Source organism: Lytechinus pictus, chromosome 8 (assembly GCF_037042905.1).
Source record: "Lytechinus pictus isolate F3 Inbred chromosome 8, Lp3.0, whole genome shotgun sequence".
Taxonomy (NCBI): domain Eukaryota; kingdom Metazoa; phylum Echinodermata; class Echinoidea; order Temnopleuroida; family Toxopneustidae; genus Lytechinus; species Lytechinus pictus.
In genome coordinates this window covers 12,876,409-12,891,452 of record NC_087252.1, presented here as the reverse complement: position 1 = coordinate 12,891,452, position 15,044 = coordinate 12,876,409, and the positions used below count along the sequence as shown (strand labels likewise).

Genomic DNA, 15,044 nt, shown 5'->3' with positions numbered 1-15,044 from the left:
ACCGAGGGTCCGCGAGACCGAGTGTCCACGAGACCGACCTTTTCCCCCTTCATTGGTTGCCGCGGTCGAGTTGTTTAAGACGCCTCGTTGCAGCGGCCTAACAGGTGCCTGTTATCGTGAAGGGGGGCCAAATAATTCTAGGTAACTAAATAGAATCAGTGGCGTTGCTAGGATTTCATTTTAGGGGGCGGTGGTGAGCACGCGAATCGTGCGAAACACGTACTGCACGCACGAAACGTCTCTCGGGGGGGGGGGGGGAATGGTGCAGGGAGGGGGTGTTTCTGCTACTTACAGTATAAACTTACGATGTCTTATTTCACCGACACTACTTAAAGGACAAGTCCACCCCAACAAAAACTTGATTTGAATAAAAAGAGAAAAATCCAACAAGCATAACGCTGAAAATTTCATCAAAATCGAATGTAAAATAAGAAAGTTATGACATTTTGAAGTTTCGTTTCATTTCACAAAACAGTTATATGCACATCTCGTTCGGTATGCAAATGAGGGAACCGATGACATCACTCACTCACTATTTCTTTTGTATTTTATTATATGAAATATTTTGATTTTCTCGTCATTGTCATGTGGAATAAAGTTTCATTCCTCCCTGAACACTTGGAATTCCATTATTTTGACATTTTGTGGTTCAGGCAAGGAGGCCGGTCCTAATTGTAAAATTCGTAATAATTGAAATGTTGTATAATTCAAACAATAAAAACAAAAGAAAAAGTGAGTGAGTGACATCATCGACTCTCTCATTTGGATGTAACTGATTCGTTCATAATATAACTATTTTGTGAAAAATAAGCGTAACTTTGAAATGTCATAACTTTCTTATTTTACATACGATTTTGATGAAATTTTCAGCATTGTGCTTGTCTGATTTTTCTCTATTGATTCAAATCAACAATTTTATGAGGTGGACTTGACCCTTAATCATTAACTCTACTCATTTAACGTTAATTTGTATGGTAATTCTGCTTCATGATCTTGTGCATTTATTGTTTAACAAGAAAACTGGAAATATTCTGGAAATACATACACCTGGAACATTGAACCTTCATTATGGGCAATCCTATCTTAGCATTTTTTTTCATTTAATCAGAATAATAAGAAGAACAAGGAGGTGAAAGTTCTAAAGAAAAGAACGTACATTAATTTGTCACTCAAATGGAAGTGCCGGTTTAAATCAGTTTTCCTCCGGGAAGCCTGTCCTCGGGAGAATGGTCCTTCTGGGGGAGGGGTTGTCATGGGGAGTCGCCCTCCGGAGGAGTAGTCCTCTCGGGGAGTTCTACTAAAAACCACTTTTTATTGTTGCTGTTACTATTTTTGTTATCATGATATCAGCAGCTGCAGCAGTAGTAGAAGTAGAAGTCGTAGTAGTAGTAATCAGTAGCGGACCGTGACCTGGGGGGGGGGGGGCACTGCATTGTCTGTGAACAATGCTGTGCCCCCCAATGCTTTGTCTCCTCCGGGTCACGGTCCGCCACTGGTAGTAATAGTTGTTGTAGTAGTAGTAGTAGTAGTAGTAGTAGTAGTAATAGTAGTATTAACAGTTATATTATTATCATTGTTTTTATCATCCTAATTATTATCATTATTATTACCATAATTTAAATCGTTAACATTATTTGGCATTTTTGTTTTGCTTTGTTTCATTTTGTCTCCTTTGTTCTATTCATCACTTTAGTTTATTCAATCAGTTTTTTAAACCGACACTCCAAACAAATGGATGAATATTTTTCTAAAACCAGACGTTTCATAAGCAGTTCTGTATGTTAAAGCTATGTCTCTGAAATCTAGATGAAAACATGGTAGGTGAGGTAAACGATAATAAAAAAAATGGCCGTAAAAGGGAAGGAAAATGAATTATTAATAGAAGCGCCGAATTCACCTAAAGCATAGAGAAAAGACGTAGACAAAAATCACGAAGAAAAAAAGAAGCGATATTATTTAGGAATAAGATGTTAACATAATTAAAGAGAACAGAGAAGGAGAGGGGGGGGGGGGTCAAGAGGAACGATGGGAGAAATTGAAAGTAAAAAGAGCTGTGAGAAAAGTATAGAGGAAAAGAACTGGGAAGAATATCCAATTTATTTATTTGAATGTGCTCTGTGTCTATCAGTGTGTGCGTTTCTATTCAAAATATAGTTAGGATATATTTATAAAAAAATCTTGAAATTTGCAACCGCCCACTTCGGATGTGGCGCCCGTATTTGGGCTCATCAGTCTAATTGATGTAACATTTTTTGGTTTCACCTCCGTTGTATAGATTTCTTCAGAGACTATGGTATGATTTCGTTAGACGGTGAAGTGAGAGAGGGGATGGAGTGTCCGATTTCGTAGTAATATGAAAATCAATTTTGCAAACTATTCCCAGTCTAATAATACTCCGGCAGAAGCATAAATGTTATCTAAAATATTGATATGAAATTTGATATTTATTAATTGATTACACCTTCGTAGCAAAAAAAACGCCACCCCAAAAAAAGGGGGGAAACGTGAGCGAGAAAATAAAAAGGTATAGGAGAACGTAAGACGAGCGAGAGCAGACAATGAACAATTCGAAGAAAACGTCAGAGCTTCCATGATTCGCGCGGGAGGGGGAAACTCCCCTTAAAATATGGATCGCCTTTCACGCGCTCATTATTAAGTGTTTCTCACACTTCGCGTACTCACCACTGCCCCCTAACATGCCTAAAATGAAATCCTAGCAAAGCCACTGATTCTGGACTTAGTTACCGGGATTTTGTTTGCTCTGCCCCCCCCCCCCCCGCCCCTCTGATAACAGGCACCTGTTACGCCGCTGCAACGAGGCGCCTTAAACCACTCGACCGCGGCAACCAATGAAGGAAAAAAAAACTCGGTCTCGCGGGCCTTCGGTCTCGCGGACCCTCGGGCTCGTGGACCTTCGGTCTAGCGGGCTGTCACCGGCTAAAAATGTGATGTACGTATATGATATACCCGGTATACATGTATGTGATATTTAAGTGCAATTTACATTGCTGGTTTCATCATGTACATCAGCTGACAAGGAATCAAATTCACAATCTAATTGTAAACCTTTAAACCTTTGTAAGCTCATTTCTATGACACTATAGTTTGGTGGTCAATGCATGGATATATGCAGTGTAGTATGTACTGTGCATTGTACTCCGTATACCCCCTATGGATAAATGACATTTTCTTTTATTTGATAGGATACATTTCACAAATATCCGTAAAACCCAAAGTGGAGAAATAAAAGCAATATAGCTATATGAAGCTGCTTGCTATTGTTGACCTCGTACCATCAAATATCCCAGAACCCCAGGATGATAAAACCCACTTTTTGGCTGAAAAAGGCTACAAAAATCGGAAAATTTAGATATAATTACCTTTTAACTCTACAAATAATGGTTTAAAAGTACTAATTATAGGAAAAATAAATTGCCTGCCCCCCAAAACATATGAATAGACACCAAAACCAGAGGAATTGACCACCAAATAAAAAAGTTGTGGCCAGAACTGTGATTTTGTGGGGTTTTGGCGGCCATTCTGGATTTTGGCCCTGCACACTTTTTTCTCGGACCCGAGAGAAAACATATTGTCATTTGATGTTGAGATAAGGTAAAAGGAACACAAAAAAAAACTGTTCCCTAAGTAAAACAAAAAATCACCCATTTATAGCCCACTCCTAATTATAATAATTTTCGCCTAGATCAATAAGAATTTTTTAACTTTTCTATTTTGGTTCATATATACTTGTAGTATTGTTATTATTAGCATGATTACCCACGAATACACATGTAATTATTATTGATTATGATTTCCTATCAGTATTGATATTGATACAATTCTTTAAATTGAGGCCTATTCCTGTTTTGAGACGATTTCATATCGATGTATAAAACCTCTTTCTTTTTCTTTCATTTCTTTATCTTACTATTATATAAATCTTGCTATTTGTTCTTTTTTTTCTGATGTCTCACTTTTATAACTATTTGAATTTTAGTTTTTCTGTATATAATTACATGTATTCCTAATTACTTATAATCTTTCTTTTTAATATATGTATTTCTCTCTTTTAAAGGACCATTATAAGAAACAACCTGCAAGCTGATTAATGTTTTATCCTGCTGAAAGGTGTCTTAATAAATAAATAAATAAGCTATACGTGATACGTGCCATGTCAAAATCCATTCTTGATTTCGGTATACTATGATAATTGTGTAAATAAAGAAATATACCTGTATTAATTTTTGTTTTCAGTGGGGTCATGAAAGCGCACATTGGTGTTGACATTCGAAATTGTTGGACTTGGATGCAGAGGGCTATTCTACTAAAGTACTTGTCAAGATGAATCCTTTCATCACTCTATTAATTTAAGTTATTTGTATAAGAAATTGTCTGAGTTTAATAATAAAATGTGATAAAGTACAGATAATATAATTATGAACACAAAATCAACATACATGATAAGAAATCATGCATATTTCGCAAACATGAGTCCGTACAGTATGAATGATTGCGACAATTGCAATAGGGTTTTAAATTAGGTGTATAGGGTAAGGTTTAGGATAGGGTATAGTGTTGAATCCATGGTCAAAGTTGTCTATTCCAGTGTGTGGAATTAAAAGCGGAGCAATTGTCGCAGTAGAACATGTCATGGAACCGGTTTTCCCTATGGCATTTTACCTTTGCAATTTTTGCCTCTGCAATTTTCATCTCAGCCGTTTTTAACTTTGCCATTCTTACTCGGCACAAAATATTTAACATCTGTACATAAAAATGTCCTATAGATATTACCTTGGCCATTGACAATGATGTGGAGTAGAAGTCACCATGATACTGACCGCTGAGTAAGAGGCTCTCCAAATGGTTCATCTTACAGATGAACTGAGCGAGATGACGTGATGCAAGCGGACTTTCACTGAGATCAACATCGACATGAAGAGTCTCAATCTGATGAAATAGTACCATGAAAATGTAAAAATAAAAATATAACTCATCATTCTGAAATTCTAGTGTCTACTTGTATATGAGATCAACATAGAGAGGAAGAGTCTCAATCTGATGAAGAAGTACCATAAGAATATAATGAAAATATTAGTTAACATTCTGACATTCCAGTGTGTACTGAAATTACATCGGTAATTTATTTCACTAATCTGGTATGGCAGTAATCGTGGAAGTAAAAAAACATTTTTTTTTTACGGAATGATAAACACATGCTTATCTTACTTATTTGTTTATAGTCTAAAATGCGTTGGATATATTTATGCAGATGTCTAAAGTGACAGGTTAACCACCTTTGGTTATTCTCAGTATTTGAAAAACACTATATATATACGAATTAATACATTTGTCAAGTTTAAAGGACAAACTTTATACCATACATATGTGGTATGTGCTACTGCTTGGATAATTAGGATGTGTTTTTTACTGTCATATAAGGTTTGATTTTCAAACCTTACTAAAAATTTATTAAACAAAACGTTATAAGAAGAAAAGGATAAAAGAACACTGCATGACTATAATATACCAGAATAGGACATCAAATAATAAGAAATAAAAGGAGCGGCACAAGATAGAATGAAAAAAAGAAAAGGCCCAGGGACAAGAAAAGAAGCGAAATGAAGAGAGGGAAGGGAGATTAAAAGAGAGGAAGAGAGAAGGTGGAAATGAATGTTGAAGAATGGAAGATCATCAAAATATCCAAAGTAGTTTGTGTAGGAGCATTATATTTTTTAATGTGAATTAAAAATTGTTCAGGACAGTTCTCCTTCTCTTCCTGCGGTGAGCGGCAATGATAATACTATATGATGATAACATTACTGATAATGTATTAGCATTTGATAAACATATAACAATGACTTCAATTCACAAAATATTATTTGTTGTGTGAAAATAAACTTTCATCATTCTACGTACCTTGGAACTAGTGGCGTTAAAAGCAAGCACCGTGTAGAACACATCATGCATATTTGCACCTGCTTGGCGTTCAGGCATAATGATCTCTACAGTCCTCAGAGTGTGTGAGGAGCAAATGAATTTAGCCAAGTCCTCTGAAGCAGTCCGTCCACATGGCTGTTCAATAAACAGCTTTTCCTATCGTTTACAATACGGGGGAAAATAAAACATCAGTGTGTTGAGACAATCATAGATCGATTTCATTTTATACTTGAATGTCATTTGTGCGTATCGTCGAAGTATTTGATTTGTGCATGAGTAATTAAAATGAACCAGCACCGGTATGATTAAAATAAAAATAAGAGGATTTAAGTGTTTTTTGAAAAATAAAATAATGATAAGAGAATAGATATGGTTTTGACTCATCGATTCATCTCAACAGATAGGATAGGGTCGTTTTCTGATATCCATTTTAACTCAGTAAAAAATACCTCCGTTAAAGTAGAAATATATTGAAAATCGTAAAAATTGAGAATCATATATCAAATTAAAGGAGAAAATAAGGAGAACACGATGGTGTACATCATTTATCATGGAGACCGATGGAACTCAGTTAATTGATAGTTTAAAGTTCTCTATCTGAATGCTTCAAACACGCAGAATTACGTCCGCGAAATTGGGGATTTTTTATGACGTCACTTTCTGTACGAGAGGCGTGATTGGCTCTCCAACGTGAAGCTCCACTTGCATGCAAAACCTTTTGCGAGGGTACGTTTTCTCCACATTGTCACTGAATACTTCGATCCCGAAATGAAAGAAAACCCAGAATTTTATCTAGATTTGGATTTTCAAATTGATGATCTTGAAGATGAAGAGAATGATGATGAAGTGAACAACAACAAAGTGACGTACTGTAGTTGGGGGTAAATTGGGGGAATTACGCCGATGATGATGAGTCGGACAATTCAACTTGCAACACGATCACATGCCGATTCGCTACCAACTCATGCAGCTGCTAAGTGCTAGCTACACCGCGCGGGCCAAATTGAATTCATGAAAATTAATTACCACACTGTCCAGACAGAGTCTCTTACCTCTGTGACTATGAAGAAGGAAATGATATAACTGTACTTACAAACAAGTGAATGTAATCCGAACCTAAAGGCAAATCAACTCAACGAATAGCAGCAGACGATATGCACCGACGATAAACTTCATGTGGCTGGGATAGATTGTCACTCGTTCTGTCAGATGTAATTTTTATCTCATTAATTTGACAAAATTACGAAACTCGGGGAATTATTTATCTATATAAAAATATAGTAACAACGTTGAGGTAAATTAAATTAGATGTAAAAGATCACCCCAACATACACATGTACTGGTATTCCTTCCTTGCTCGCCTTGCTGATTGAGAGCTGTGCAACACGTGTATAGATCTACTCTCTCAGCCAAGGCGAGCAAGCAATACGGCATGTTTGTGATTTTGTTTACGATGTCATATACGAGCTGCGCATGTTTAGAATCTCCTCTATCATCTGATACTAATTAGATTATTCCTCATTCATGCATGAGTGAGCAAAAACAATTCGAAGAAAGGATGCCAAAAACTCATTTGGCGGGGCGTATCTGAATTTCAAAAAGAAAGTCACATGGCTAAAAGTATAATATCTGCTCTTTTATTTGATACCTTAATCACAGAAAATGGTCAAGAAGTAAAAAAGTTATGATCCCTCGAAACAATGCTTGTATTTCCATAATTTCATTAAATAAATGTGTTTTCACCGGTTTCCCACTAAGCTATCGCACGGTATAACAAAAGACTTAATGCATGGCTGATCGTCAACAAAACGGAGCGTCGAGTGAGTCTGGACGCTAGCCTGTAAAACCTCTTTATTTCATGAAATTATTGAAAATCAAGCCTTGTTTCAAATAACCAGAACTTTCTTATTTCTTGACCATTTTATGTGATTAAGGTATCAAATAAAAGAGCAGATATTGAAATTTTTAGTCATGTGACTTTCTTTTTGAAATTCAGATACGCCCCGCCAAATGAGTTTTTGGCATCCTTTCTTCGAATTGTTTTTGCTCACTCATGCGTGAATAAGGAATAATTTGATTAGTATCAGATGAAAGAGGATATTCTAAGCTTTACGTTGATAGGTCATTTGTCTATTGTATTTATGACTAAGTTATAATAAATCATCGCATAATCTCGGTTTCGTTTTTTGTGGGACGCACTGTATATTACTCGATATTTCGCGATAAAATGACACCAAAAAGCAGTCTCTGTAACAGTATATTTTTCTCTATCAGCTACACATTATAAAGAAATGAGGGCGCAGCAAAGACTACACCCCCCCCCTTATGGGACCGCCGGAGTCCCCCTCCTTTTTTCGTATTTTGCCCATTTCTTGGAAAATTCGACATTTTTTGAGCCCCATTGAAGGGAAAAGACGTTTCTGCTTTGCAGTTAATTCACTTTTATTGTTGTTTAACCACTTAGGGATAAAATAGTAGAGTTTTCTCTATCTGCTACATATAAAGAAGTGCTGGTACAGCAAAGCCTATCTCCTCTGGGGACTGTCAAAGTTACCCACCCTTTTTACGTATTTTATCCATTTATGGGAAAATACGCTAATTTGGACCCCCGATTGGGGCAAAAACGTTTCTGATATTGAATAAAGCCACTTTCATTCTTTTGAAACTACATGGAGATAAAAGAGTAGAGTTTCCTCTATCTGCTATATATAGAAAAGTGCTAACATATTGAAACATACCCCTTTAAGGGGGCGTCGAAATCACCCACCCCTTTTTCATATTTCACCTATTTATGGGAAAATGTGCTATTTTCGAGCCCCCATTGAGGCAAAAAGTGTTGCTGCTATATAGTAGGGCCACCTTTATTGTTATTAAACTATATGGAGACAAAAGAGTAGAGTTTCGTCTATCTGCTACATATTAAGAAGTGAAGGTACGGCAAAGCCTACCCCCTCTGTGGACTGCTGAAGTTACCCGCCCCTTGTACTTTTGTTGCCCATTAATGGGAAAATGTGCTACTTTCGAGCCCCCAATAAGGCAAAAAGTGTTTCTGCTATGTAGTAAAGCCACTTTTATTTGTTTGAAACTATATGGATACGAAAGAGTAGAGTTTCCTCTATCTGCTACATATAAAAAAAAGTTTTGGCATATTGAAGCATACCCCTTTAATGGGGCGTCGAAATCACCCACCCCTTTTTCATATTTTACCTATTTATGGGAAAATGCTATTTCAGAGCCCCCATTGAGGCAAAAAGTGTTGCTGCTTATGTAGTAAGGCAAATTTTTATTATTTTTAAAGTATATGGAGACAAAAGAGTAGAGTTTCCTTTATCTGCTACATATAAAGAAGTGTTGGCATATTGGAGCATACCCCCTTAGGGGGTCGCCGAAATCCCCAACCCTTTTCCATATTTTACCTATTTATGGGAAAATATGCTTTTTTATTTTCGAGCCCCCATTCAGGCAAAAAATGTTTCTGCTATATAGTAAAGCCAGTTTTATTCTTTTGAAACTACGTGGAATTAAATGAGTAGACTTTCTTTTATCTGCTGCTAATAAGTGGTTGCACAGCAAAGCCTATCCCCTCTGGGGTTCCCAAAGTCACCCACCTCTTTTCCGTATTTATTCCTATCATGGACCTAAGTCCATGTTCCAATATATGGGAAAATCTGCCAATCTTGGAACCTCTGAAGAAGGTAGAAGTCGATATGCCAGCACTCTTTTTACATTTAGCTGATAGAAAAAGCCCATTCTTTTATTTCCAAGTTGTTTCCAAAATCAAAACTAGCTTTACTATATAGCATAAATGCCCTTTTGCCTGAATGGGGGCTCAAACACTGCAAGTTTTTCAATAAAGAGGGAAAATAGACTTAAAAGCTGGAAGAGTTCGGCAGCACCTGAAGGGGGAAGGCTTCAGTGTGCTACCACATCTTTAAATGTAACTGATAAAGAAGATCATACTTGTCATCTTTATGTGCTTACAAAACAAAAACAAGGGCTTTACTGCAAGGCAGAAACACCTTTTGCCTCAATGGTTCTCCGAAATGACGAATTTTCCGAGAAATTGGCAAAATACGAAAAAAGGATTGGGTGACTTTGGCAGCCCCCCGAGGGGTAAGCTTTGCTATGCCCTAACTTATCTATATGTAGCTGAGAGAGAAAAGCCTACTCTTTTGTCTCTAAGTGATTTAAAGAAAAAAATACATACCCAAAACAAAATTTTGCCACATTGGGGGCTCCGAAAAGCACGATATCATAATAGTCAAGCTACGGATAAGGGTGTGGTATGTAACCTTCTATACCGGCTCTTGTGGGACTATGCTTTAAGGTGCCCGAGAGTAATTGCATGCAAAATGAAAATGCAGAGCAATGCCTCGATCCTCTATCTTTTTCAAGAGATTTCATTATTATAAAAGTTGCTTTGTTTAGAAAACGCCTTTTACCCTCATACATATGATACAAGTAATACATTCCTTTCTATCGATCGTGATGCAAGATAAAACATATAGATGTCAATGCACATGATTATTTCGGTTCAATTTTTTTTATGAATTCTTTTTTTTTCTTCAAAATATATTAACCGGACTTTTCAGAAAACAATTTCAACCGATTTCTACTATCCAAATCATAGTGAAATGCATATTCATTTAAGATTGTCCCATTGTCAGACTCTGTGCAATAAAATATGAAAATAATTGATTTTCATAAAAAAAAAGTCCAAGAGGGCCGCCAAAGATATCAATTTTGAACCCCGTTGGATACGATTTTGCAAAGGGAACATCAAGGTTCATTAACTAGACACTTCAGGCAAGCACAAAAACGTTGAGTGAAAAATATTTTGATGGTACACAGGAAACCCCTTATCCGACTCGACCACAACGATGCAGTCATACATGGTATAGGTTCGTTATTGAAAACTAGGCGGAAAAATTTGCCTATAGACTGCCCAGTGGGCAATCAATCTTTGCTGAAATCATTTATTTATCAGCAGAGACATAATGAAGATGAAAATATGTTGTTTGGAAGATTTAATATCATGCAAAATGCAGGAAACATCAATAAAGTAGGCATATCGTTCGCACACCTTAGCTATATGGTGAAAATGGGCAAAAAACGCACGATTTCTATGTGCGCATCATATTGAAAAGGGGGCTGAAATCACAGTCTATAATGTCATTTCCAATTACTGGCACATATTTTCTAAGAGTAGAGATATAGATGAAGAGAGTGATATTATGCTTGAGAGGAAATATATCAAATAAAGTACACTAAAAAAGAGAATAAATTTCTGGATCGATTTTCGAAATTTTTTGAAGCAAGAAATCTCCCAAACTAATGATATGCAAATTTCATTACGTAATTTGCATATGTAAACAATAATATATGTTCGTGAAATTTTGCATATCTCTTGCGCACTATTTGAACAATATATTTTGAAAGTTTCATACAAAAAAGCATGGTTTGGCTGAGATATTTTCCCTTGACTTCATGCTATGTGTAGAATGTCTAAAAAAATGTGAAATATGGCCATTTTGTAGTGACGTCATATATTACGTCATTTTGGAGGAAAGACCACGAATAGAACCCGGCAGCAATGCATTTTTGTAAACTTCAGGGTCCATGCCATCCAGCTATGGGGTCATTTGCTTGTCCGGCTTTCGGTTAAATAAACCCCCTGGGCTACCGTACTATCATAATCAATATATTTCTCCTTTAAATTCATTTAGAAAAAAAACACCTTAAAAATCTATCCGAACTGGTACTCTGAGAATTTAACAATCATCATTTAAAAACAATATTAGTCAAGAAAAGTACTATGAAATAATTCCTTATACTACAGGGATGTTTAGTTGGTATTCTCGATAACTATATCATTTTTTATCCAGATTTGAAGCTAATTCACGTAGAAGTACTGTTGAAATAAACGTAGCGGAGAAAAAATAGCACCAACCTATTGTAAGGTCATTTAACCTATTTTTCAAAGTTTGAAAGTTTGAATTCTCGAAAAAGTAATTCAATTTTACTATTCAAACGTCCTCCCCCCCCCCGATGATCACTTTGTATTTTTTTTTATATTCATTTTGCTTAAATCTTTTGTGAGAAAGAATCATAATTCCAAATACATGATTTGAGATGGATCAAGGTTGTTGTTTTTTTCTTTTATTTCCCAATTCTCATGATATTGTTGTACAATCGGATATGAAAAATTCAAAATTTGACAACCTAGCCAAAAATCTGGATGGTAGATTGTTCTATTGTTCTCATAATCCTTATCGGGTTTTTGCAGGAAACATGAACATAATCCCCTTTGCAAGAAACAGTGTGACTGATTCATCCACTAATTTGATATTAATCTCGTGTTTTCTATAAAAATACAAAAACCGGCAAACCCTCATGATTTCATCGATCCAGTCAGTAGCTACTCTACACCACTTGCTTTTCACAGCCACATATAGGGACATCAACATGATTCAAATTAGAGCATCTACAAAATGCATTTTTCACATTTTCACCCTTAGACAAAATGTGTGGGCCAAGTCTCATGAGCATGTGGCCAAAATTGAGAGAATAGCTAGCACCACAATATTTTCTTTGATTTAAATGTCTGCAAAGTTAAAAGCGAAATGCCTACTTATTGGTAAATGAAGCCAGTAATGATAGAACAAAGAATATTGTATAGAAGGACTTTTGCACGAAAATTATCATGGATTTAGTTTAGTTTAATTATGGATTTCAAGAAAACAAGTGAATCAAATTTATTTGTTTTCCAATCCTCCTAAATGTTTATTTTATTGTTATTATTGTTCATGGATATATATATATATATATATTCATAATCAGACTGATATGCATGACGAATGTCTCTGTTGACAGCACGAAAAACTGGCAAATGTGAAAAAAAGGCTTTTCGCAAATAAGCTCATCGAATACAGAAGTTGCAACCAGATATATGGAAATTTTCTGATATTTTTATAATTTTGCTTACCACTTTACGATGATTCGAAATGAAGATATGTCCTGATACCGTGTGCTCCTGCATCCCCCGGGAGATCTCCAGTGTCTTGCTGGATGTAGTCGACAGATGATCTGCCAAAGCTTTGGCCACTGTTTGGTCTTGACTCTCATAGGCTACGTCTACAATGAAGTCATCATCGGTACGCAAATATTCCATTTGAAATGTTGGCGTAGAAATGTCTTTTGATGATATGAGATGAGATACGATATCCAATCCGACCTCCTTCAACTGGGCCGAGGTGAAGTACAGAAGCTCCGTGAATTCACGTGTTTTACAAATTATATCCTTCATTAACCTGTCATATTCACTTCTGTTTGAGTTGTAAAGAGATGCCAGATATATCCCTGATAGATACTCCTGAAACAGCTTATGGGGGAACTGCACAGATGAGTGTGCGGGATGTGTATGGTACCTTTGTTGCCTCCTCTGAGGGATCGGTGCTTGTTTAGTGAGTACTCCAACTTGACAACCTGCGTTCACACACCCTGGCCAGCTCTTGAACTCCTGTTCAGCGAACACCAATCGTCTTTCCTTAAGCCCTTGGAAGGCAAGGCAACCAATGTTGACGAGATGGAGACGAATTTCTGCACGCTGCACATGCCATTTCTTGTCTCTTGACGTCTGATCGAGCTTTGAGAGGTAATGATCGACCAAGAATTGGACCATCTCATCAATCAGAGAAAATGTTTGTAATTTCGATATTGCTATGCGACGCTCTCTATCGAAATCTTTCCACATGATACACAGCATAGCTGTGTATATGGGGTATGGGGCCATGTTCTCTCTGATCACATCGTTATTTGATATAAATCGAATCAAATCTTCAGCCGAACATGTGTCTGGATGGAAGAACTTGGTGACGTAGGAACAGAGATTTTCATCAGAGAAACCTTCCACGGCAATGAAAGCATACAACTTTCTAAGCTCAGTAATCTGCCGTATCTCAGCTGATCTCCATCGCCTTGATGTGATTAGTACTTTCCCCGATTTAAACAGCCGATTCATGATGATAAGGGCGATTTGATGACAGCTGTTAAGATCGCCAGCTAGCTCGTCTAGGCCGTCCAGAACGAGAAGTACATCTTTCTGATGTGAGAAGACATACTTGTTTAGCTGCATAGCTGTAACCATAATGTCGTCTGGGAGGTAGGACTTTAAAATCTCTCCAATAGTCTTATCCTTTATTTCACGAAGGAGGACAAGAAGTACCAGTTTGAAATCTTGGTAGCCTGCTCCATGAATCCAATCCCAAACGATCTTTGCACAGAGAGTTGTCTTCCCCACACCACCTTCACCTTCAATCAACAAACGTTTAGGAAGGATTCCGTTGACTTTAGTCTTGAGCAGGTCTGCGTAAAGTATCGGTGCCTTTGTTCCTTTGTCTTCTCCCATCAACGATAAGTTGGTGAAGATCCGGTCTAATTGAAATAGAAGGCTGCTGTTCAGTGGATCGGCTTGAATCTGACAGTGATGAAGTGCAGAATATCTTTTGACCTCTATGATGACTCGTTGGACTTCCTCTTCTGTCAGTGAAAATATGTGATCACCGACCTGGCCTGTTATGAGAAAGAAAATAGCATGTGTCAGTTATTGTATAAAAATACAATTCGAATTAATATGAATGTCCTTTCTGTGTCGGATTTTATTCAATTGACTTTTTGTTTCATGATTGTTTGGAGGTGGTATATTTGATAAATACATCATGTAAAGCTTCTAAGGAAGGCCTAATTGATTTTCGCTGCCGAATTTGACTTAGAAGAACTAACTTCAATTTATTGTGATCAATATTATGATCACTATCTTTAGTCTTTTACGTTTTTGTTTCATTGTTATCGAATCGTAATTAGCATTCTGCTTGAGTTGTGAAGAGATGCTAGATACATCCCTGATAGATACTCCTGAAACAGCTTATGAGGGAACTGCACAGATGAGTCTGCGGAATGTGTACTATATCCATAGAGTTAAATACGTACTAAACTAGAGCGCGCGCTCCCCATAGTGAGCGTACAAACGAAAGGTCCCCAATTGAAGATGGGCTCGAACGCGCGGATCAGGGCAACTAACCCGGAAGTCGCGTAAGCTACAACGTGTA

General features: G+C 36.8%; 1 protein-coding gene across 1 annotated transcript in view; it reads right to left on the bottom strand.

Moving 5' to 3' along the window:
- Positions 1–14,504, bottom strand: part of LOC129267163 (uncharacterized) — a 28,167-nt gene extending 13,663 nt beyond the window's left edge. Inside the window, exons 1-3 of the mRNA XM_064104106.1 lie at positions 12,923–14,504; positions 5,917–6,093; positions 4,792–4,947 (exon numbers count right to left, since the gene is read on the bottom strand). Coding sequence (XP_063960176.1) covers positions 4,792–4,947; positions 5,917–6,093; positions 12,923–14,344 — 1,755 coding nt within the window. The 5' untranslated portion in view covers positions 14,345–14,504. The remainder of the gene's footprint in view (positions 1–4,791; positions 4,948–5,916; positions 6,094–12,922) is intronic.
- Between the last annotated feature and the right edge of the window lie 540 nt (positions 14,505–15,044).